At 25.4% G+C, this 23919-nt stretch overlaps 1 protein-coding gene across 1 annotated transcript in view; it reads right to left on the reverse strand.

Moving 5' to 3' along the window:
* LOC117178361 (fibronectin type III domain-containing protein 5-like) overlaps positions 1–23919 on the reverse strand; it is a 293133-nt gene that overhangs the window by 86504 nt on the left and 182710 nt on the right. Inside the window, exons 3-4 of the mRNA XM_033369790.1 lie at positions 9480–9828; positions 1753–1894 (exon numbers count right to left, since the gene is read on the reverse strand). Of these exons, the coding sequence (XP_033225681.1) occupies positions 1753–1894; positions 9480–9528 (191 nt within the window). The 5' untranslated portion in view covers positions 9529–9828. The remainder of the gene's footprint in view (positions 1–1752; positions 1895–9479; positions 9829–23919) is intronic.

Below are 23919 nucleotides of genomic sequence, written 5' to 3' on the forward strand. Positions count from 1 at the left end.
ATGGTGGATCCAATATGGCGACTTAAATTTGGAATATTTTTGGAGTCGCTAATCACAAATCCGAACTCAGATTTTTAAAATTCAAAATGGCGGATCCAATATAGCGGCCAAAATTTCGATTTTTTTTTTTTTGAAAATTGGTAGACCGGGGTTTTTGCTATCTCTGATCACGAATCTGAACATAGATTTTCAATATTCAAAATGGCGGGCCAAAATACAAAATATGTTTAAATTGTTTTTTGAAAGTTGGCACAGACAGGGGGTCGCTGATCTTGAATCTGTATTCAAAATGACAAATATTCAGTATATTGAGATTTGAAAAAATATACACCTACTCACCTAAAACATGGATTAGTACCAATTTTCTGAATTTTCAAAATCAAAATTCAGATTCGTGATCAGTGACTCCAAAAATCCTTGTACACTAATTTTTTTATATCCAGAAAACTTTATTATTTTGACCGCCATATGGAATCCGTCATTTTGGATTTTCAAAGTCTGATTTTAGATTCACGATCCGCGACCCCAAAAACCTCTGTAAACTAATTTTCAGAAAAAAATTAAAAAATATTCCATGTTGCTGGTGCCATCTTGGATCCACCATTTTAAATTTACAAAATCTGAGTTCATATTCGTGATCACTGACCCCAAAAACCCCTGTATACCAAATTTAAGATAAAATCCAAAAATATTCCCAATTTCGGCTACCATATTGGATCCGCCATTTTGAATTTTCAAAATCTGATTCCAGATTCGTATTCAGCGACCCCAAAAACCCTCAAGCATCCATTTTCATAAGGATATAATGGGAAGTTTTTTCAATAATGAATTTTTTTCAACAAAAAAGGCTTTTTTTCATCTTTGTTTATAAGTATTAACAAATTATTTAAAAAATTTAGACCCTTCGAACAAAAATTTCAATTTTCTATCATCCTGCGATCATGAAATTAAAAAATAAACTTGTGTAAAATCCAATAAAAACTACTCTGAAATTGCAAAAAGTGATATGAAAAAAAGTGGGAATACGGTATTCCCATCATGCCGCAAAGGGTTAAGAATAGCAAACTTTTTAACAACAATTTAAGGAGAGAAGTTTTTATTTGATCGAAAGATTTCTTTTTCCTCTCAAGAGATCTATCCTCGATATACACAGCCTACAAATTAAAAATTTTTCTGAACAATAGATTCTGAGGTAACACTGTGCAAATATGACAATTTTGTTAAAAAACAATTTGTTTATAACGGTGTACATTGCAAACAGTTCGTCCTACGGAAAAAGTGCAGGATGCAAAAAAGTTTCAAAAAATTGTGTAAACAAAAATTGACTTCAATTTCTAAAACCTTTTTTTCCTTTTTTTGACCTTTTGAAAATCAGCCATTTTGCGAAGCTAGTAGAGCATACAGAAGTGTTAGTAGCTACCGGAATAATACTCCCAAAAGGCAACTATTTTATATCGTAACATCTCGATAAAAAAAAAATTTCTATTTTCTACTCGCCCTACTGAGAATAGTGCTAGATGTGATAATAAGTCATGGAATTTTTTATATAGTATGTTGAGGAGCATGATTTTAAAACCGCTTCGCTTGCATAATATTCTGCAGTGCTGTACGGGCTCTTAAAATTTAAATTCTGTGCTCTCTTTCATATTTGAAAGTAGTAGGAAAATAAAAGTTACCACTTTTATAGAAGCACCAGAACGCATACGATATAGCCGCGAGATGAATACATTACCGAAACGTTGGGGGACGCACCTGGCATCAGTAGGTTTGTACGTGACATCATACTTTTCCACTTTTTCAACTTGGCTTGTGCTCCACGATACGCGGACAGACGTCGGATTCAGGAACATCACTGTGATATTCTCAGGGACGCCCTTGATACCTGTCATCGAACCTGTGGCAAAACAATATTTTTTTTTTATTTTTGCCTGCAAAGAAACTCTAAAGATACGAGAACTTGGAAAATAGGAAACTCCAAAGATACGTCCGTGAAAGGGACTCCCACTCCTGCGACGTTTCGATTTCGGTGCATCGCGTGAGAACGCACACAGGCCTACTACGCGCACGCGCTCGTTGAATTTCAGACAGCGTACATTGGCGCGCGCCGGACTCTCTAATCGGGAAGAGCAAAGAGGGGGAGAAATGACGCTCGCTTCTTTGGAGCACGTATATTTGGAGCTCGTATTTTTGGAGTTGAAGTGTAAATTTTCTAACCACCGTCTAGAGGTAGGCGATTCACAAAAAAAAAAAAGAATCGAAGAAGTGATTCATTTCTGTTCTGGTTAATAATATAGGAAATTTAGGTAAATTTAAACAGGATTTCTGGCAAGGTTATTCAAAAATCTTCACTGGACAGTTTTCTGGTAGCTTAGGGATCGCCCATAATTAGAAACAAAGTAACACCTTTAAGAATTCCGAGGAATTTTTTTTAAATGTATGTATGCTAACGTTTTTATTATCTGTCCAGTTGATGGGTTTTCTTGGCAAAAGATTAAAGTTTTTGGTTGAAAATTTAACTTATTATTCGAAAATTCAACTTTTTGATTAGGAAATCTTGATTTTGATTTAAAATTCGTTCTTTTTAGTAGCAAATCAATCTTTTTGTTTGAGAATTTATCCTTTTTAGGTAAAAGTGCCACTTTTTGGTTAAGAACTGTTGAGTTTTATTAGAAATTCTTCTTTTTTAGTTGAAAATTTAATTTTTTGGTTCAGATTTCTTAAACTTTCTTAAAAATCCGTCTATTTGGTAGTACATTAATCTTTTTGCTTAAAAATTCATCTTTTTTAGTTAAAAATTTAACTTTTTGGTTGGCAACTCTTGAGTTTCAATAAAAATTCGTTTTTTCTGGCAGTAAAGTAATCATTTTCTTTGAAAATTCGTCTTTTTTATTTAAAAATTGAATTTTTTAGATAAGAATTTTTGAATTTTGTTAAAAATCTGTATTTTTTGGTAGTAAATTAATCCTTTTGCTTAAAAATTCATCTTTTTTCGTTAAAAATTTAACTTTTTGGTTGACAACTCTTGAATTTTATTAAAAATTCGTCTTTTTGGTAGTAAATTAATCTTTTTGTTCAAAAATTCTTCTTTTTTAGTTAAAATTTCAACTTTTTGGTTCAAATTTCTTGAATTTGTAAAAACTTCTTTTTGGTAGTAAATTAATCTTTTTGTTCAAAATTCATTCTTTAGATGAAAATTCAACTTTTAATTTTAGAATTTTTGAATTCTGTTAAAAATTCATCTTTTTAGTCAAAAAATATTCCTTTTGTTTAAAAATTCATCTGTTTTGATGAAAATTTAACAACTATGTTTTAAATTTGAATTACGACCTCAATAATTAAATAAAGTTTTTTTTCTTACCTAAAAATTCAACTTTTTGGTTGAGAATTCTAGAATTTTGTTAAAAATTCTTTTTTTTTTGTAGAAAATTATTCTTTTTGTTAAAAAGTTCAACTTTTTGTTTAAAAATTCATATTTTCGGTAAAAAGTTTAACAACTAGTTAAAACTGAACTATTTTGTTGAAAATTCGTTTTTTGTTGTTAGAAATTAATCTAGTTTAGTTGAAATTCAAATTTTGGGTTTAGAGTTATTTTATTTTGTTGCAAATTCATCTACTTTTTAAATTTTGTCTTTGTTTCATTGGTGAAGAATTTAAATATCAGGTTAGAATTTCTTTAAAAATTCATGTATTTCGTTAAAAGATAATATTCTTTTTGAAGAAAATTAAATCGTTCAGTAGAAAATTTAATTCTTCAATTAAAAATTAATTTTTTTAACTAAAAATTTCACTGTTTTATTTTCTGTCCAAATTTTATCTTTTTGGCAGAAATTTATACTTCATGATTGAAAACTTAACTATTTTTTCTGAAAATTTATCTATTTTTTTTTTAATTTGTGTTTGTTTTATAGAAAATTCATCTTTTTAGACGAAGATTCATCTTTTTGGTTGGAGATTCGTTATTTTAGTTTAAAATTAATTTGCTTTGTTTGAAAATTTAACTAATTTGTTAAGAATTTTATTTATTCTTAAAAATTACTTATGAAAAAAATAAAAAATTAAACTCTTTTAATTAAAAATTAATTTCCTAATTGAAAACTAATTTTTGTAATTAAAAATTTCACTATTTTCTTGTCTGTCAAAACTGATCTTTTTTGATAATTTTTAATGGAAGAAATTAATGTTCAAACAAAAAGGTAAATTACTCACCATGATGATTAATATTCTACCACAAAAGACAAAGTTTTAAAAAAATATATAAATTCTAAAATAAATAACTCAGTTTTTAATTGAAGAAGGTTAATTTAAAACTAAAAATGGGATAGTTAAATTTTTAGTTAAAAAAATTTATTTTCAACAAAAGAAAAAAAAACAATTTCATCAAATTCATCAAATTAGTTAAATTGGTAAGTAATGGAATTGAATTTAACCAAAATAATCAATGTTAAACTAAAATAATACATTTTTAACACAATAGTACAATTTTCACTCCAAAAGATGAATTTTCCAAAAAAATTGAATTTTTAAATAAATTTGCAACCTGATCATTTGATTCTTAACCAAAGAAATTAATTTTCAAACAAAAATGTGAATTAGTCACCAAGATGATTATTATTATACAACAAAAGACAAAATTCAACAAAATACAGAAATTTTCAAATACATAGCTGACCCAAAAGTTGAATTTTTAATTTAAAAGATGAATTTTCATAAACATTTTTATGTTCAACCAAACAGATAATTTTTTAACCTAAAAGATCAGTTTTGGGCAGAAGATGAAACTTTCAAATTTTAAGTAAAAAAAAATAATTCTCAATCAGAAAAACAAATTTTTAATTACAAAAATAAATTTTCAACTAAAAAGATTATTTTTTAACGAAATTTTAAATTTGCAATGAAATGTTAACTTAATAGTTAAATTTTCAGCAGAAAAAAAGTATTTTCAACCAAAAAATCGAAAATAAAAAAAATATAAAGTTTAATTTTAAATAAAATACATGAATATTCAAGAAAATTTTAAATTTTAAAATAAGTTTTAACCCAATAGTCAAATCTTTTATCAAAGAAATGAATTTTTAAACTTAAAGTTGAATTAATCATAAAGAATAATAATTTTGTACTGCCAAAGACAAATTTACAACAAAATACGTCTTTTTCTTATAAATTAGAATCCTTTAAATTTAAGTTATTGTAATGCAAATCGTTTACAATTATAATATTGGTTAAATTGTATATTATTCTATTAAAAATAAAAAAAAACCTATACAAATTCTGAAAATTTTGAAGTAAAATAATAAAAATGCAACATTTTCAACCTTATAATTTAATAAAAATGTTGAAAACAAACGGATTTTTTCCCTTCAATTCTGAAAAAAATTATAAAACAAAAATAGCTCGATTTCAACTCATAAAAACAAATAAAAAATATTAAATGTGTTTTACAAAAATAAAAAAATTCAAGAATTTCCAATAATGAATTGTTTAAGCCTTCTAAACGGCACTTACAATTTTAAAGATTAAGAAATGAACAATTATAAGCTAAAATTAGGAAACCAAAGTTTTAAGAGTAAAAAGATTTAGAATTACGTTCTGAGAGCCCAAACTTTTAAATTTTGATAAAACCTTAAAGATTTAAATATTTTTCTTAACTAAAATAAAGTATCCTTTAGGAAAAAATTTGATATTTCGAAAATTGTTAATGCATTATTTACAATTTATTTTGACAAATGTTGATTTTGTAAAACCTTGAAACAGAAATGAAACATGTTTGACTACCCATCCGAAAATACATACTGAATTAATTTTTGATTATGAGTTAATCACGCTCTGACAGGGATGCATGTTTCAATTTGTTATATTATTTAACATCAAATACTGCGAAATATATTCAGGATTCAAATTCTGCTTCAGTTAACAATATAATCCAGAAACAAATTTTACCTTATATTGATAGTAGAAATTATATAGAAATATATCCATTTTACAATTGCTTGTATTTTTAAATTGGAAAAAAATGTTGAAAAGGAAATTAAATTGAAAATTTAAAATTGGACTCTTTCAAATGCAAATATTCCAATTTGTATAATTGTTATGTGAAGTATGGTATAAATTTAAACAATTTTAATCGGCTATTTCCACAGTTCTTAAACATTAATTTTGGAGATTAAAAGAATGAATTTATTATTATTTTTTTGAAGCAATAAAATTTTTTATTTAGTTTTAATTTAAAAAATTAATGTTTTATTATATTAAACTATATAGATTTTGTTTAATTTATTAATTATAATTATATATATAAGTTCTTTTTTATTATTTTCATGATTATTTTCACATTTATTAATAACCTTAATATCTTTAGAAATTATAATAATTAATTTGTTATAAAAAAGTGACCTAAGACGACGCCCTAAGAAATATTTATTAAATATTTAAACGTTTTTGAAAATAATTGATGGGTAATTTAAGTTATGTTTTCGAGACCAGGATTTATTTATTCGTAGCTTTTTGAACAATATATTTTTCATAAATTCCCACTCTTTTGAATAATCGCAATTTTCAATAGAAAACGAGAAAAATGCACAGCCCTGAAAAATTTTGAAAATAATATTCTCTTTAAAAAGTAGAACACGAGGACCCTGAAAATGCATAATTAATTTATATCTCATTGATCCATTGTTATTTTAAGATTATAAAAATTTTATTTTTCTTGACTTTCTTCAAATATTCAGAAGACAATGTTTTTTTATTGAAGATAGGCTAAGTGACTTTTAGAATTTCATAATATGACCTTCTTATTATTTCAGTAGAGTTAAGAATATTACATAATCGCGTTCTTTCATATTACAGTTTGTGATTTTTTACGTTTTCAATTAAAGAATTAAATTTTCCAAAAATAATTCATTTTTTAACAAAAATGATAAATTTTTAATCTATAAAGATAAATTTGCAACCCAGGAGAATAATTTTCTACAAAAAGTGCAAATTATAATTTTTTTGCGGTGTTTAAAATGCACATTGTTTTTAATGCATAAAATACTACTTTATGCTGATTATTATATTTTTAAATCAATTGTTTAAAGAATTTATTATTGTTTTTAGCGTTCTTCAAAATAAAGTGAGAAAGACGTGGTTTTTCCACAATTTTCCACCTTTTGTCCAATTTTCAATCCGAGTAAGGTAATGTCTAATTATTGTTAACAAATATAATTGTTTAGACAATTTATTATTATTTTTAATTATACTCTCTTACAATAAATCTTTTAAGCTGCAGTTTTTAGAAAAATTCTCCGCTTTATCTTATTTTTAAATAGAGTAAGGTAAATAATCAAATAAAGCTAACAAAATTAATTGTTTAAACAATTTATTATTATTGTTAATTATATTCTCTTACAATAAATCTTTTAAACTGCAGTTTTTACAAAAATTCTCCGCTTTATCCTATTTTTAAATAGAGTAAGGTGAATAATCAAATAAAGCTAACAAAATTAATTGTTTAAACAATTTATTATTATTTTCAATAATATCATCTGTGAGGAATGTTAGATTGTTGCCTTTTGGTCTCAAATATTTGACTTTTTGTTCACTTTTCTCTTAAGTTTTGGTATTAATTATCGAAATTTAACAAAAACGATTATTTAATTGTTTTTATTTAAAAAAATATGAAAATATTTTTCAATTAGTATTCTTAAAACTATCTTTTCCTATAGCAATGCTAGATAATTGCAGTTTTTTTTAATTTTCCATTTTTTGTCAACTTTTGACTTAATAGTAAAGTAATAATCAATGTAAGTTGACAAATATGATTGTTTAAACAATTTATTATTGTTCCAAATCACCTTTCTTCAGATAATTGTTAGAAAGTTGCGGTTTTTTCTGAATTTTCAAACTTTTTGTCAACTTTTTACTCGGTGAGTTGATAATTATTGCAAGTGAGAAACAAATATTAATATTCTTTCTAATGTTTATTTCCTATTTGTTTATAACTAAGAACGAAAATCAAAGTTAAAAATTTTCGAAAAAATCGAAAATTTCTAAAGAAGATATTTATAAACAATAATACATTTTTTAAACAATTATTTTTTTGAATGTAATTAATTACTAAGTCCCTTCAAGAGACGAATAGACAAATATTTAAAAAATTTAGAAAACATCACAACTTTTTAAAATAAGTAATGAGAATAATATTAGCAATAATAAAAAATTATTTAAATAATTATTTTTGTTAGCTTGGATGAATTGTTAATACACTTTATTTGAAAAGTGGATAGAAAGTTTAAAATAAAAAAAAGAGAAAAATACAACCATTTAGCATTAATATGGTGGAAGATAGATATAAACAATAATAATTATTTTTGGTAAATTTAAATTAATATTAACTCACTTCAAGTTAATAGAAGACAAAAAGTAGAAAATTTCAGAAAAATGCACAATTTATAGCATTGTTCAAAAAGAATATTATTAACAATAATAATTCATTTAAGCAATTATCTTTGTTAATCTCAATTAATATCATCTCACCTTGATTGAAAATTAAAAAAAAAAGTTGAACTTTTTTTTTAATGCGACGTTCTAACTCTATAAAAAAAATTTCTAAAAAATAATAAATTATTTAAACAATTTGTGCGCATATCTAATTAGCAGATTAAAATAGTATTTTATGCATGATAAACAATTTTTATTGAAAACAAATGCAACAAAATTTTAATCAGCCAACCCAATTCTCAACCAAAACAATGAATTTTTAACAAAAAAGTTTCTAAAAAAACCGAATTACTAAGAGAATAACTACATTAAAGAAAAATAGTTTAATTTTGAACAACATAGTTCAGTTCTCTACCAAAGTTATTTATTCGTAGCTTTTCAAACACTTTCTTTTTGAGCAATTTACGCTCTCTTAATTAATTGAAATTTTCAATGGAAAAGTATAAAAATATACAACCGTGAAAATTTTTTTAAATCGAAAATAGAATATTCTATAAAGAGTAGCGCATGAGGACCCTGAATGTGCATAATTAATGTATAGCTCATTAATGCATTGTCATTTTTCTTTAAAAAAATCGAAAAAAAATTTGAATAAACTTTTATAGGGATTCAATCCATATTCATTCCAGCTCATGTTTATTTTGTAATTTTTAATGAAAATTTGAAAAATGTACAACCGGAAAATGTTTGAAAATGAAAGACAGAAATCTGTTAATAAGTAATTTATGAGGGCCCTGAATATGCAAAATAAATTCATAGTCCATTTGATCCATTATAATTTTAAAATTGCAAAAAATTCCTATTTATCAAACTTTGTTTGAACATTCAGAAGCCAGCCTTTAGAAAATATAAAAAGACTAGGTCACGTTAAAGATTTCGCAATATGACCTTTTGTCGTTTCACGAGAATCGAATTCCGATAAAAAGAGCAATACTTCCTTTCAAAAGTTATTTTTAAGAAAAAAAGTTAATTCTAAAGAAAATATTTTGAAATGGCCTTACCTACGAGACCAGCTCCTTGAAGGAATAGTATAGTGGCCCAAAGGACCATGCCGTCAGGATGGCGGACCAAGGATGGACCGCGTATCCTTCCACACACGGTTCCTTCTCCACTTCCGGTTCTTACCGATACCACTTGTCCCCTCTGCCTTGGAACTCCCTTTTCGTGACCACATGCACTTCTGCTCTCAACATCCGAGCTTCTAACTTTTTATTTTTCACTTCCTAGACTCTTCCGGGCTTTCACCACGTCTATATTATCCTTTTTTTTCTCCATGAATGCTTAGGCTTCATCTCAGGTTCCTTCATATTTCAACTCATCTCGTCTAAGTGAGTCGCACCCCTCCGACAACTGTAACAGAGTGGAAAATATCGATATTTAATGTTGGAAGTGGTAACGGCAAGTTTCCAGCAACATCAAAATATTCTAGCACTCTCCTTCAACAGTAGGATGAAAAAAACAATTTGGAATAATTTTTAATTTAATTATTATACAATTATCTTGGTAGTTTATTTAATAATGAGGGAAAGATCGATAAAGAGATAGCCAGACGTATAAACTAGGATTGGAAGGTTATTAGTAGTAAAACCAGTTAAGAATTCCGGTTCAGAAACGTAGGAGGATTTTGGACATGTTTCTGCAGGAGATTCTGCACATGAACTTCGGAGGTTCCTGGTCATGTCTCTGAATAAGATTCTGCACACAAAGTTCGGAGGTTCCTGGTCATGTTTTTGAATGCGATCCTGCATACAAATTTCGGAGATTCCTGGTCATGTCTCTAAACAAGATTCTGCACACAAAGTTCGGAGGTTCCTGGTCATGTCTGTGAACACGATTCTGCACAGGAACTTCAGAGGTTCCTGGTAATTTTTCTGAACGCGATTCTGCGCGCGAACTTCGGAGGATCCAGGTAATGTTTCTGAATGCGATCCTGCACACAAATTTCGGCGGTTCCTGGCCATGTCTCTGAACACGATTCTGCACAGGAACTTCAGAGGTTCCTGGTAATTTTTCTGAACGTGATTCTGCACGCGAACTTCGGAGGATCCTGGTCATGTTTCTGAAGGTGATCCTGTAAACAAACTTCGGAGATTCCTGGTCATGTCTCTGAACAAGATTCTGCACACAATGTTCGGAGGTTCCTGGTCATGTCTGTGAACACGATTCTGCACACGAACTTCGAAGGATCCTGGTAATTTTTCTGAACGCGATTCTGCACACGAACTTCGGAGGATCCTGGTCATGTTCCTAAACCTGATTCTGCATATGAACTTCGGAGGTTCCGGGACGTGTTTCTGGACACGGTCCTGCACAAGAACTTCAGAGAATCCGAGACATGTTCCTATACGTGATCCCGCACACAAATTTAGGGGGTTCCTGGTCATGTTTTTGAACGCGATTCTGCATGCGAACTTCGGAGATTCCTAGTCATGTCTCTGAACAAGATTCTGCACACAAAGTTCGGAGGTTCCTGGTCATGTCTGTGAACACGATTCTGCACAGGAACTTCAGAGGTTCCTGGTAATTTTTCTGAACGCGATTCTGCACGCGAACTTCGAAGGATCCAGGTAATGTTTCTGAATGCGATCCTGCACACAAATTTCGGCGGTTCCTGGTCATGTCTCTGAACACGATTCTGCACACGAACTTCGGAGGATCCTGGTAATTTTTCTTAACGCGATTCTGCACGCGAACTTCGGATGATCCTGGTCATGTTTCTGAATGCGATCCTACACACAAATTTCGGAGGTTCCTGGTCATGTCTGTGAACACGATTCTGCACACGAACTTTGGAGGATCCTGGTCATGTTTCTAAACGTGATTCTGCACATGATCTTCGGAGGTTCCGGGACGTGTTTCTGGACACGGTCCTGCACAAGGATTTCAGAGAATCCGAGACATGTTCCTATACGTAATCCTGCACAAAAATTTAGGGGGTTCCTGGTCGTGTTTCTGAACGCGAACTTCGGAGGTTCCTGGTAATGTTTCTGAACGCGATCTTGCACACTAACCCGAATTTAAAAATATCCAAAACTAAAATTCACCGCCTTCGAAATCGACTTATAAAATAAACGAATTATTAAATACTCACAAATATTTCATTTCCCGAAATTTAGTACTGCTGAGAATAGTTAATTTATTATTAATTTATGAGCTATTTATGAAATTATAAATAAGCCAACAATTTCACTATTGATTAATTAATCATTTATTAATTATTTTTGGCAATTTTAAATTTAGAAAAATTTAAATATTAGGAATAGAAATATAATTTATTAATATAAGAACAAATTTATTTTATTTATATATTGCCACTATATAATAAATATAATTGTTATATCTATCTATTACAAACAAGGAATATGATAAATCATAAAATATTGTTTTATACTACAATTAAATAATGAACTGCTAAATGTGATATTTTTTTAATCAAATAGACTTTGTAACAAAGCTAAAATATTTTAACATTTGTATAGTCATTCTGAAGACCATTAATTTTGAAGTGTTATAAGAAATCCATGTTGAAAATAAATTTTTCGAATTGAGAATAAGAAAATAAGTATTATCAGTTGGTTTCTAAATTTATATCAATTTAATTTTTGAATATTTCAGACTTGTCAGAAAATAATCTACAAGATTTTAAAGAAATTTTTTATTTTATAGTATTTTACAAAACATGAATAATTCGAGTTTTTTAGAAGATGTCTAAATTTGTAAAGATTTTTAAAGACTTTTAAAAGATGTTAAAAAGATGTCTTTTAGAAGTTGGGAAGGAATCAAGAAATATTTGATAAATTTTCGGAAAATATTTCCCAGTTTTCAAATATTTCTGAACTATTTAAAATATCTTAAATTATTCTTGAAAATAGTTTTCACTAGCTCGAATTTTACTTAACATTAACAAATATCATGCAAAATTAAAAAAATTGATTTATCATCTTCTAAATTTTCCCACAAATGTTAAGAAAATTTATTTATTCTCTTGAAAACTTTCCCAATTTTTTTAAGCTCCTAAAGTTTGGCTTTAAAATTCTTGAAAATCTACATTTCTATGAATCTTTTAAAGTTCTAAATTCATTTAAATTCTCTTCAATTTTACTAAATACTTCTTGAATTTACTCGATTCTATTATTGTTTATTATTTTGTAACCTTACCAAATTACAACATTTTGCTTTTAAATCTTCTAAACTCTTTTACGAAAGTGTAGAAAATCGTTTAATACGTTTAAAAACCTTTTTAATTTTATCTTAAAGTTCAATTTTCAAAATAAAAACTTATTTAAAATTTTCACATGAATATAAGGACTAATATCTTCTAATATCTAAACATTATTTAGATTTCTTCTGCATTCTTTATTTATTCTGCAAAATTACAAAAATTGTCTTCAAATTTTTTAGATTCTTCTTTAACAGTGTTTGAAATAATTATAAATATTTTTAGACAATATCCTAAATTTATTTTTCAACCAAAATTCTTTTAATTTATTCTAGGAACCTGAAAACATGCTTTTCATTTTCGTGAAACTTTACAAAATTCTTAAAAAATCTTCACAAGTTTTAATTATTTTTTAATTGTTTCAAAACTACTGAATATCTCTTAAACTTACTCCATTTTTTCTAACAATTATGTATTATGACAAAATTGCAAAATTTTGCTTCAAAATTTCTAACACACTTTTAAAAAAATTTTATGAAATCATTCAAAATTTTTTTCGATCTTTTGTTAATGTTCTCTTGAAATTCATAAAAAAACAATGATTTAAAACTTGGAACATTTTTTTCATTTTCTTGAAATCTTGACAAGATTTAGTTTACCTAAAAAAATTTGTCAATGCTAAAAAATTAAAAAAATGGTCTCAACATTAAACTTGTATGAAAATAATTGAATTTTCAAGAAGATAGTTGAATTTTTAAGAAATTAGTTACAACAGAAAATAGTTAAATTTCTAAATAAAATAGTTTAATTTGCAACTAAAAAGTATGATTTGTTAAAAAAAAGGGAAATTTCTGAAGAAAAAAATGTATAACAACATAAATAGTTGAATTTCTAGAACAAAAAGACGAATTTCGAATAAAATAATTATATTTTCAATAAAATAGTATAATGTTTAACAACAAATTTAAAATTTGAACAAAATAGTTGAGTTTGCAACAGAAAACAATGACTTTTCAACACAATAGTTGAACTTCTAATAAAACTAGTTGAATTTTGAACTCAAAAGACAAATTTTTAACAAAGTAATTGTATTTTAAAAATAGTAGATAGAATTTCAACTTCATTGTTAAATTTTCAAAGAAAAGGATGTTCCTTTTTCAAAACGGTTAAGTTATAACCCAAAAATATGATTTTTTAAGAAATTCATTTAAACCTAAAGAAAATAGTTGAATTTTAAAGGAAATACTTTAATTCTCAAGAAAAAAATTAAACTTTCAAGAAAATAGTGGAATTTTCAGGAAAATAGTTAAATTTAAAAAAAAAATTTTTTTAATACTTGAATTTTCAAGAAAATAATTAAGTTTTCAAGAAAATAGTTAAATTTTTAAGAAAATATTCAAATTTTCAAGAAGTTATTTGCATTTTTAGGAAAATAGTTTAATTCTCGCGAAAATAGTTGCTTTTTTACAAGAATTTTTAAGATAATAGTTCAATTTTCAAGAAAATAATTTAATTCTCAAGAAAAAGTGAAAATTTCAAAAAAATTATTGAATTTTCAAGAAAATAGTAACATTTTTAATAAAATAATTTTATTATCAGAAGAACTAGTTGAATTTGAAAGAAAATACTTTAATTCTCAAGAAAAAAATTAAATTTTCAAGAAAATAGTTGAATTTTAAAAAAATAGTTAAATTTTAAAGAAAATATTTGAATTTTTAGGAAAATTGTTTAATTCTCAAGAAAATAGTTGATTTTTTTTAGTAGAATTTAAAAAAAAATAGTTGAATTTTCAAGAAAATAATTTAATTCTCAAGAAAAAGTTTAAATTTCAAAAAAATTTTTGAATTTTGAAGAAAATAGTTAAATTTTAAAGAAAATATTTGAATTTTTAGAAAAATTGTTTAATTCTCAAGAAAATATTTGATTTTTTTAGTCGAATTTTCAAGAAAATAGTTGAATTTTCAAGAAAATAATTTAATTCTCAAGAAAAAGTTAAAATTTTAAATAAATTGTTGAATTTTGTAGAAAATAGTTAAATTTTTAAGAAATTAGTTGAGATTTTAAGAAAAAAGTTTAATTCCGAAAAGAACTAGTTGAATTTTAAAGAAAATACTCTAATTTCCAATAAAATAGTTAAATTTACAAGAAAATAGTTGAATTAAAAAAAAAAACTTCAATTCTCAAGAAAAAAATTAAATTTTCAAGAAAATAGTTGAATTTTCAAGAAAATAGTGAAATTTTCAAGAGAATACTTTAATTTTCAAGAAAATAGTTAAATTTACAAGAAAATAGTTGAATTTTAAAATAAACACTTGAATTCTCAAGAAAAAAGTTAATTTTTCAAGAAAATAGTTGAATTTTCCAAAAAATTGTTAATTTTTCAAGAAAATAGTTGAATTTCTAAAACAAATACAAAAGTTTCGAACAAAATAATAGCTGATTGTTTTAACACAAGGAGAAGAGTAGAAAAAATTTTTTTTGATCAAAAACAGACTAATTTTAGAAGAGATAATTTACTCTTGAACAAATTTGTTGAATTTAAAGCTGAAAATACGAATTTTTAACAAACTAGTTCACCAAAAAGAAATTACTTTCAACCAAAAGTATTACATTTACAGCCAAAGGGAAGAATTTTTAACTTAAATCCTAAATCTTCATCTGCAATAGTTAAATTTTGCAGTTAAAAAAATAAAGTTAAAAAAAATCATTTTGAACAATATAAAAAAATTGTCAAACAAAGAGTTAAATTTTCACGTAAAAGCATTAATCTTCAACCAAATTTGGAATAGTTAAACTTTTGTTCAATATCTTCAATCTAAAAAAAAAAAAAAAGAATTTTCAAAGTTATGTTTAATTTTTAACCAAAAATATGAATTTTTAATAAAAAATTAATGTTTAACAAAAGCTTTCAAGTTTTAATCATAAAGATTAACTTAGAACTTAGAAGATTAATTTTCTACTAAAAATGGAATAGTTACATTTTTAGTTAAAAAACTTAGTTCCGAAATAATAATTCAATTTTCAAAGAGAAATAAATCTTCAAAGAAAAAGCGAGTTTTTATCAAATTTGTAAAACTTTCAAATAATTAGTTCATTTTTCATGTTCCAATCATAAAATATGAAATGTTGACGAAAAATGTTGAAGCCGATATTTTTGCAAACATTTTTTATAAAATTTAGAAACAGTTGATTTAAATACAAAATTCAACAAAGTGATCGCACTCTCAACCAAACAGTTACCAAATACTTGCAAGATTAATTTTTTAAACATTCAATTGCTTAATATTTTTGGATATTATAGTTTTATATTAGATGAAATGTACTACATAATATGATGTTAATTGTTTTTTTCTACTAGTGTAAAATTAATATTTTTAAATATTGATTTTTATTTGCAAATTGACGGTCTGATGCTCTTACCTGGACAAGAGCATTGGACCGGCAATCTGAAAGACCTAGGTTCGGATCACAGCGGAGTTTTAGATTCATTTTCTCCAAATTTAAAAATAAAATAAAAAACAATATTAATAAAATATTTATTTTAGACCCATAGACAAAAAAACCATTAACATCAAATTATTTAAAAAATGTAGCAGCTGATATTTATACAAAAAGGGATGCATTTTCAAACTAAAAAGAGTAATTTTTATCCAAATTTAACGTTTAACGAAGAAATATTTTTCAGTCAACTTATCAATTATTGGAAAAGTACAGGTATTTTAAGGAGAACGATAAATTTTACATTCGTTTCGAGTGCACTTTACAGCCTCGGCTTGCATTTGAAGTTTTAACTGCGAAAGTATTTTTATTTCTTGAGAGATCTTTCAGGTCGACTTGACGATAGTAAGGGGCAACGCGACACATTCGACTACTAAAATCTTATCGCTTCGGAAACTAGCTGCGAACTAGTGGTCCATAAAATGGTATCGTTGAAACAATTTGGTTATTATTACTTGATAACCTTTCGATCTGAATCAGTGTTAAGCTTCTCTAAGAAAATATTTTTTTTTAGTTTTATAATACTTAAAAAAAGTTTTTAGTTTAAGTCCATTTACCTACATCAAAACAGATGTGACGTCACTAAGATATAAGAGGAAGCACCAATCAGACTACTTGAGCCGCCATGTTACTATTTAAATTTTCGACCAATCAGGTTTCGCGGCCGACGCGGCTTTTTGCTTGTCAGCTGATCCAGCTGATTGTCTAAACTAGAGATCCTCGGTAGAGGATCTGCGCATCGCGATTATTCCGGAACCAGAAGTCCTCATTAAGGGCGCGAAATTTTGATGCGCGTTCAAAGGAATAGTTATATTTTCATTTAACAAAACTAATTTTGAACCAAAAAAATTAATTTTATACTTTTATAATGAATCTTCAACCAAATAGATTAATTTTCTACCAAGGAAGTCTAATTTTCAATTGAAAATAAAATAAATTTTATATTTCAACACAAACGTCTAATAGTACATTTCTTTAGTAAAAAAATTAATTTTTAATCGAAAATGACGAATTTTTAACGAAAAAGTTCAATTTTAAACTAAAAGATATAAATTTAAAAAAATTCTTCTGAATCTTCAAGAAAAAAGATGAATTTATAACCCACTAGATAATTTATCAACTAAAAAGATGAAATTTTGAACAACAAGATGAATTTTAATGAAAATTATTAATTTTGTTTACAAAAAAACGAATTTTTAAGTAATTGTTTGAGCTTCTGCCCAAAAAGATAAACTTTTTACTAAAAAAGCCAAATCTCAAAGAAAATTAATGAATTTGAAACCAGAAAGATAAATCTTTAACTCAAAAAGACACATTTTCAATGAAAATTATAAATTTGAAATCTTCAACAAAATATATGAATTTTCAACCAAAAAGAAGAATTTCGAATCAAAAAGAATAATATTATATATAAAAAAAGACAAATTTTCAACAAAAAGGATGATTTTTCAATCGCGAAAATTATTTTTCTACAAAACTCATGAATTTCTAACCAAATATTTAATTTTTAACTAAAAAGTTGAATTTATAACCAAAAAAATTATTTTTAGCCAAACAGATTAATTTTCTACCAGAAAAAGACGAATCTTCAACTAAAGGGATGAATTTTCAACTACGGAGATTAATTATCAACAAAAAAATTAACTTTTGACAAAATACATTAATTTTTAATTAAATAGTTTGAATTTTCAACTGAAGAATATAATTTTTAAACCAAAAATGAAATAGATTAAAAAAATTAAATTATTACAAAAAAACGCACTTTCAACCAAAAAGATGAATTTTCAACCACAAAAATTAATTTTCTACAAAATACACAGATTTTTATTCAAATAGCTGAATTTGAAATTAAAAAATATTAATTTTCAACCAAAAAGTGAATATGCTCATTTTTAGTTATTGAAATTATTTTCAATATAACAAACGAAGAATTTCCAACAAAATGGTTCAGTTTTTAACAAACCAAAAAATAATTTTTATCCATAAAATGAATTTTCGACCAACAAAATACATTTTTAAACAAGAATTTTAATGTTTCAACAAAATAGTTGAATGTCTTAAATGTTAATAATAAATCAAACATAGAGTAGTTAAAAATTCAGTTAAGAAAATGTTTTCAAACAAACAAGACCAATTTTTTACCAAAACATAAACTTTTAATACTGTTTTAGTATGTTTATATTTTATGTTATCTTCTTCCTCATTTTATTCTTTAAAATTGTAAATTGATTGTAAATTTCTTTTTGAAAATCGCGCGCTTCTCATCACTTCTGGTTTCGGTTTAATCGTAGCCAATCAAACTAGTAGGAAGTTGCGGCGGAACTCTACTAGAGGAACTCTAGTCCGACCTAACCTATGAATGCCTAAAACGACAAAAACGATGATAAAATTTGATTCAAACGAGATAAAAGATATAAAAAATGAATGGATTTGAAAATCAGCAAATTCCCTAAAGAATGTAGATTATTATCTGCAAAGTGTTTTGTTCCTGGATGTGATATTAGGGAAGATATAAATCCAATACAATTTTGTATTTGTTTACCGCAAAGTATAAAAATACTTTGGCAGAGGCAGATGACCTAACCGGCGAAAAACCCATATTCTGTGTACATTAAATATTAGGAACTAACTGTAGTTTGAATTTTCCCGCGAAGAATGACGTCACAGAAATTTAGCCAATCTGTGCGTTTGGCGAAAAATGGCGCGAGTGGGCGCCAAATTCAAACATTATTAGCAAAAAAAAAGATCTTCCCTGTTCAATAAAAAATAATTTCTTCTCGGAATATGTTAATAAACTAATAAAGAATCAAAATATCTAATTAAAATGCCAAAAATGCAGTTGTGCTTTTTATTCAAAAAGATGATTTTTTTCAGAAGAGTTGAAATTTCGACAAAACAGTTCATTATCCGCCAAGAGATATACATAAATTTACAATATAAAAGAAATTTTTTCTGAAAAAAACAGTTAAATATTGGACGAAAAAAGATGAATTGAACAAAGAGGTTATTTTGTAACAAAATAATTAAATTTATAATAAATTATTTAATTTTTTGCCAAATGGCTTCATTTTTAATGGATAAAATGTTTTAGTTTCAAATACTTGAATTCAACTGAAAAATACGAACATTTTACAAAAAAGTTGAATTCTCAACCAAAATGATGAATTTTCAACAGAATATTTGAATTGTTAATTAAATAGTTTAATTTTCGACCAAAAACCAAAAAGTTAATTTTTAACTGAATAGTTTAAGTTCTTACTAAATCATTAAATTTTCAAGCCTAAAAGACGAATTTTTGATAAAAAAGGAGAATTTTTAATCCGAAAATATACATTTTTATGAGAAACTTTCCAAATCAACCAAAAAAGACGAATTGTGAACAAAAAATGGAATTGTTAAATTTTAAGTCAAAAAGATTCATTTTTAGGCAAAAATGGATTAAAAGCGTAACAAAGCAGTTAAAATTTTGACTAAAAAAGATGTCTTTAAAAAACAATTAAGTTTTGAAAAAAATTGAAGTTTTAACAAAATAGTTTAATTTTAATTATATTAATTAAATTTTAAACAAAAAAGTTATTTTTTTAAACAAAATAGTTTATTTTTCAACAAAATAGTTAAATTTTTAATAAAAAAGTAAAATTTTTGACAAAATATCTCAATTTTCAAAGCAACCATTTCTGAAAAAAAAATGGTTAAATTTAAATGAAGTTAATTAAATTAAAAAAAAACAACAAATTTTTAACAAAATAGTTAAATTTGTAACAAAATAATTTAATTTTTACAAAAGAATTAAGTTTCGAACAAACAGTTGAATTTTTAACAAAATAATTAAGTTTTGAACAAAATAGTTTAATTGTAAACAAGAAAGTTCGCAAAAAAGTTGAATGCTCAACAAAATGGTTTAATTTTCAACCAAGAAACATGAATTTTCGATCACGAGAGATTAATTTACTACCTAAAGAAACGAAGTCTTCATAATGACAGATAATTTTTTAATAAGGTATTTAAATTTTAAAAACATATTTGATTTTTGTACTAACTACGAAAAAGAGGAAAATTTTGTTCAAAACATAAAATTTTTTTTTTGAACAAAATAGTTAAATTTCCAATCAAAAAGTTAATAATTCATGACATTCTAACAAAACGACTGCACTTTCATCAAAATAATCAACCTTTTAACCATTTTAAAAGTTGAAAGTATATTATATCACAATTTCATAACACATGGATTTCGAATAATATATCGTACATCACTCACAGGATTGCAGACGACTTCACGTGGATAGCAATGTTCACACACGAGTATATACAGGATTTGGCTATGGGTTTTCAAGTTCTCCTTGCAAACGTCAAATTCCTTATGAAGACATTTAACCACGTGAGTGATGTACGATATCAATTAGAAATAAGTATGTTATGATCTTATAATCACACTGGTGATTTAATATACTTAGATTCTAAAAATGATAGAAAAAAATTATTTCCAGAGACTTTTCTGAAAATAATCTTAAGACATTACGAAAATAAGGTTTTACTATCAAGGTTTTATAAAAAAATAAGTTCGTAATACTTTAAACCCTATTAGATATTATAATAATAAGGCGAAACTAACTACACTTTGTAGAGATACCTACGCTTGTGGAACTTCAATCTACTTTACGGTAGAAAAAAGATTGATTTTCGTTTAAAAGCTAACCCAATTGGCTTAAATAGGATATTGGTATAAAGAACTTACTTATCAAATCAGAAAGAAAGGAGTATATTTTTTTAATACACAACTACAGCAAAAGATTTTAAAAAAGATGAAAATGTACCTTTAATTTTTGCTATTCAAATTTAAAATGTATAAAGCAGAATTACAAAGTGTAACTAAATTTTAAAAATTAAATTTATTAATAAACGTTTTTAACATAAAAAATTATGGAAAATTTTATGCGCGTTGATAAAAATGTACCCGTTTTAATTCTCTTTTGCGGTTAAAACAAAATTTACAACTGATTTAATAAATTATTGTAAATATGATACATATTTTTAAAAATTATTATTATAACAAAATTAATATAAAATCGTAAAGTTTCGAAGAAATCTTAAAAATTCTGGAATTTTTAGTTTGTATTGGTATTTTTTTCACTGGAAATGAACATTTTTAAGTAAAAATAACCATGAAAACTTCCACTTCTTTATAATTTTGGGGTTTGTTAGAGTTTTATAGACTGATTTTCGTCATTAAATATTATTTTACTGTCTAACATCATTTTATAAATAATGCTTTCAAACTTAAATAATTGTAGGTTGTGCTAGCATTTTACACGAATAATTAGTATTTTCGAAAAAAAATCATAATTTAAACGAGATTTACAATTTTTGAATAGTTTATAATTCGAACACGATTTAGAATCTTTTAATAATTTTGGATTGTATTAGTCTTTTTCGTCTAATATCGATATTTTTTTTCTTCTTTTAAATTAGCATTTAAGGAACCTTCACACATTTGAAAATTTTTAGGTTATGTTAGTGTTTTCAACCAAAAATTAGTATTTTAACACATAAATCCTTATAGTTCGAACAAAATTTAGAATCTTTTAATTAATTTCGATTGTATTAATGTCTTTCATCGAAAATTAGTATTGCATTTTTTTAAAATTGGATTTCAAAGAATATTAAAATATTTAAACAATTTTAGGTTATATTATTGGTTTACAAAAAAATGGGAATTTGGATTGACAAAATATTATAGTGTTTGAAAAGATGTGCAATTTTGGAACAGTTTTAGGTTATTTAAATATTTTTCATAAACAATCGTTTAATAAAATAACCAACAAAAATAATTAGATTTCGAAAAAGATTCAAATTTCTAATCAATTTTTTTGTTATTTTATATTAGTGTTTTCCACAGAAAATTATTTATAATTTTAATAAAAAAATGATTGAACTTTAGAAAATATTGAAAATTTTGTAACAAATTGAGGTTATTTTGGTTTGTTGCACCTAAATGTTATACTTTTATACAAAAAATCATTAAAATTATATCCAAAAATTGTTTTAAAAAATAATAAAATTTACAAGCTGAACAAATTTCATCTTGTTATGCTTTTTTTCGAGAAAATGGAAATTTGTATTAAAAAAGCAGTCGATTTTAACGAAGATTGACAAATTTCAGTAATCATAGGTTATGTTGAAATTTTACATAAAAGATTAGCATTTTCAAACAAAAATAATTTTAATTTGAATAAGATTGAAAATATTTTCAAAAATTTGGATTATGTTAGTGTTTTATAATCGCAATTGGTATTTCAAATTAAAAAATTATATTTTAAACAAGATTTACAACTTTTAACCAATTTTGGTTATGTTAGCATTTTACGCGAAAAATTCTTATTGAAAAAAAAAACTAATTATAGTTTTAACAAGATTTGCATTTTTTCAAACAGTTTCAGATCAAATTAACGTTTTTCATAGAATTTTCATTAGTATTGAAAAAACATCCTAATTCGAACAAATTTTAGAATATTTTTATTAATTTGAATTGTATTAGTTTCTTTCGTCGAAAATTGGTATTAGATTTTTTTAAATTGAATTTTAAGGAATATTACAATGTTTGAACAATTTTAAGCCATGTTGGTGGTTTACACAAAAAATGGACATTTTTAATGAAAATTTATTATAATTTTAAAAAAGATTTGCCCTTTTTGAGCAGGTCTAGGTTATATTAACATTTTTCACAAGAAATCGGCACATAAAATAACGCACAAAAATAATTCGATTTCGAAAAAGATTTAATTAATAAACAATTTAATATTTTTCATATTAGTTTTTCTTCGTCGAAAATTACTAGTAATTTCAGTAAAAAAAGAGCAAAACAATAATATTATTATTTATTTAAATTATTTAAATTAATTTATTTTGAATAACAGAAATGATGAATTATTAAATCAGATTATAAATTAATTAATAAATAAAAAATTAATTTTTCAATTAAAATCATTATTACTAATGAAATAATTTTAGGTTATTTTGCAATCTTAAATCGAAAATTAGCATTTCCAAAAAAAAAATAATTGTAATTTGAATAATATATTTAATATTTTTTTATGAAATAAGTGTTATTCATCAGAAGTTAGTACTGTTTTTTATTTAAAAATAATTATATTTCAAAGAAAATATACAATTCTGCATCAAATTTAGGTTAAGTTGGTGTGTTTCACTTAACATTTTTATTTTAGAAAAAATTGCTAGTTTCAGTGATTGTTATATAAAATAATAAAATTTACAATGTTGGACAATTTCGGTTTTTGTTAGTCTGTTAGATTATCATTTTACTGCAGACTATCACTTAGTTGCTAAATTAATAATTTTCATAAAATTTTGGATATAGATTTTGAAGAAAATCGCCACACATTAAACAATGCAAGCAATGCCTGACGTATAAAACTCTGTGGTTTTTTCAATATATTAAATTCCCTCCAGTATACAGCCGGATTTTTATTAGAAGCGTTTGCGTTTGCGTGAAATTTTGGTTAGAGAAGTGGAAAACTGCAGAAAACCGAAACCCCTGTCGACAGAGAACGTAGAAATTCGATAGCATCGAAGTGTCTAACTTCATCTTCTGCATCAAATCTTCAGCTCGACAGTAGTTTAACGCAATAAAAAAAACGACTGAGCGAGAATCAAGAACGGTCACCCATCCGAGCGCTAGCCGTGGCAATTTGTGCTTAACATTCGACATCTTTTTTTTCTTTTCTAGTATATTTAAACGCCTTATAATATTAAATTTAATAAAAAAA

This window comes from Belonocnema kinseyi, chromosome 8, assembly GCF_010883055.1.
Source record: "Belonocnema kinseyi isolate 2016_QV_RU_SX_M_011 chromosome 8, B_treatae_v1, whole genome shotgun sequence".
NCBI lineage: Eukaryota > Metazoa > Arthropoda > Insecta > Hymenoptera > Cynipidae > Belonocnema > Belonocnema kinseyi.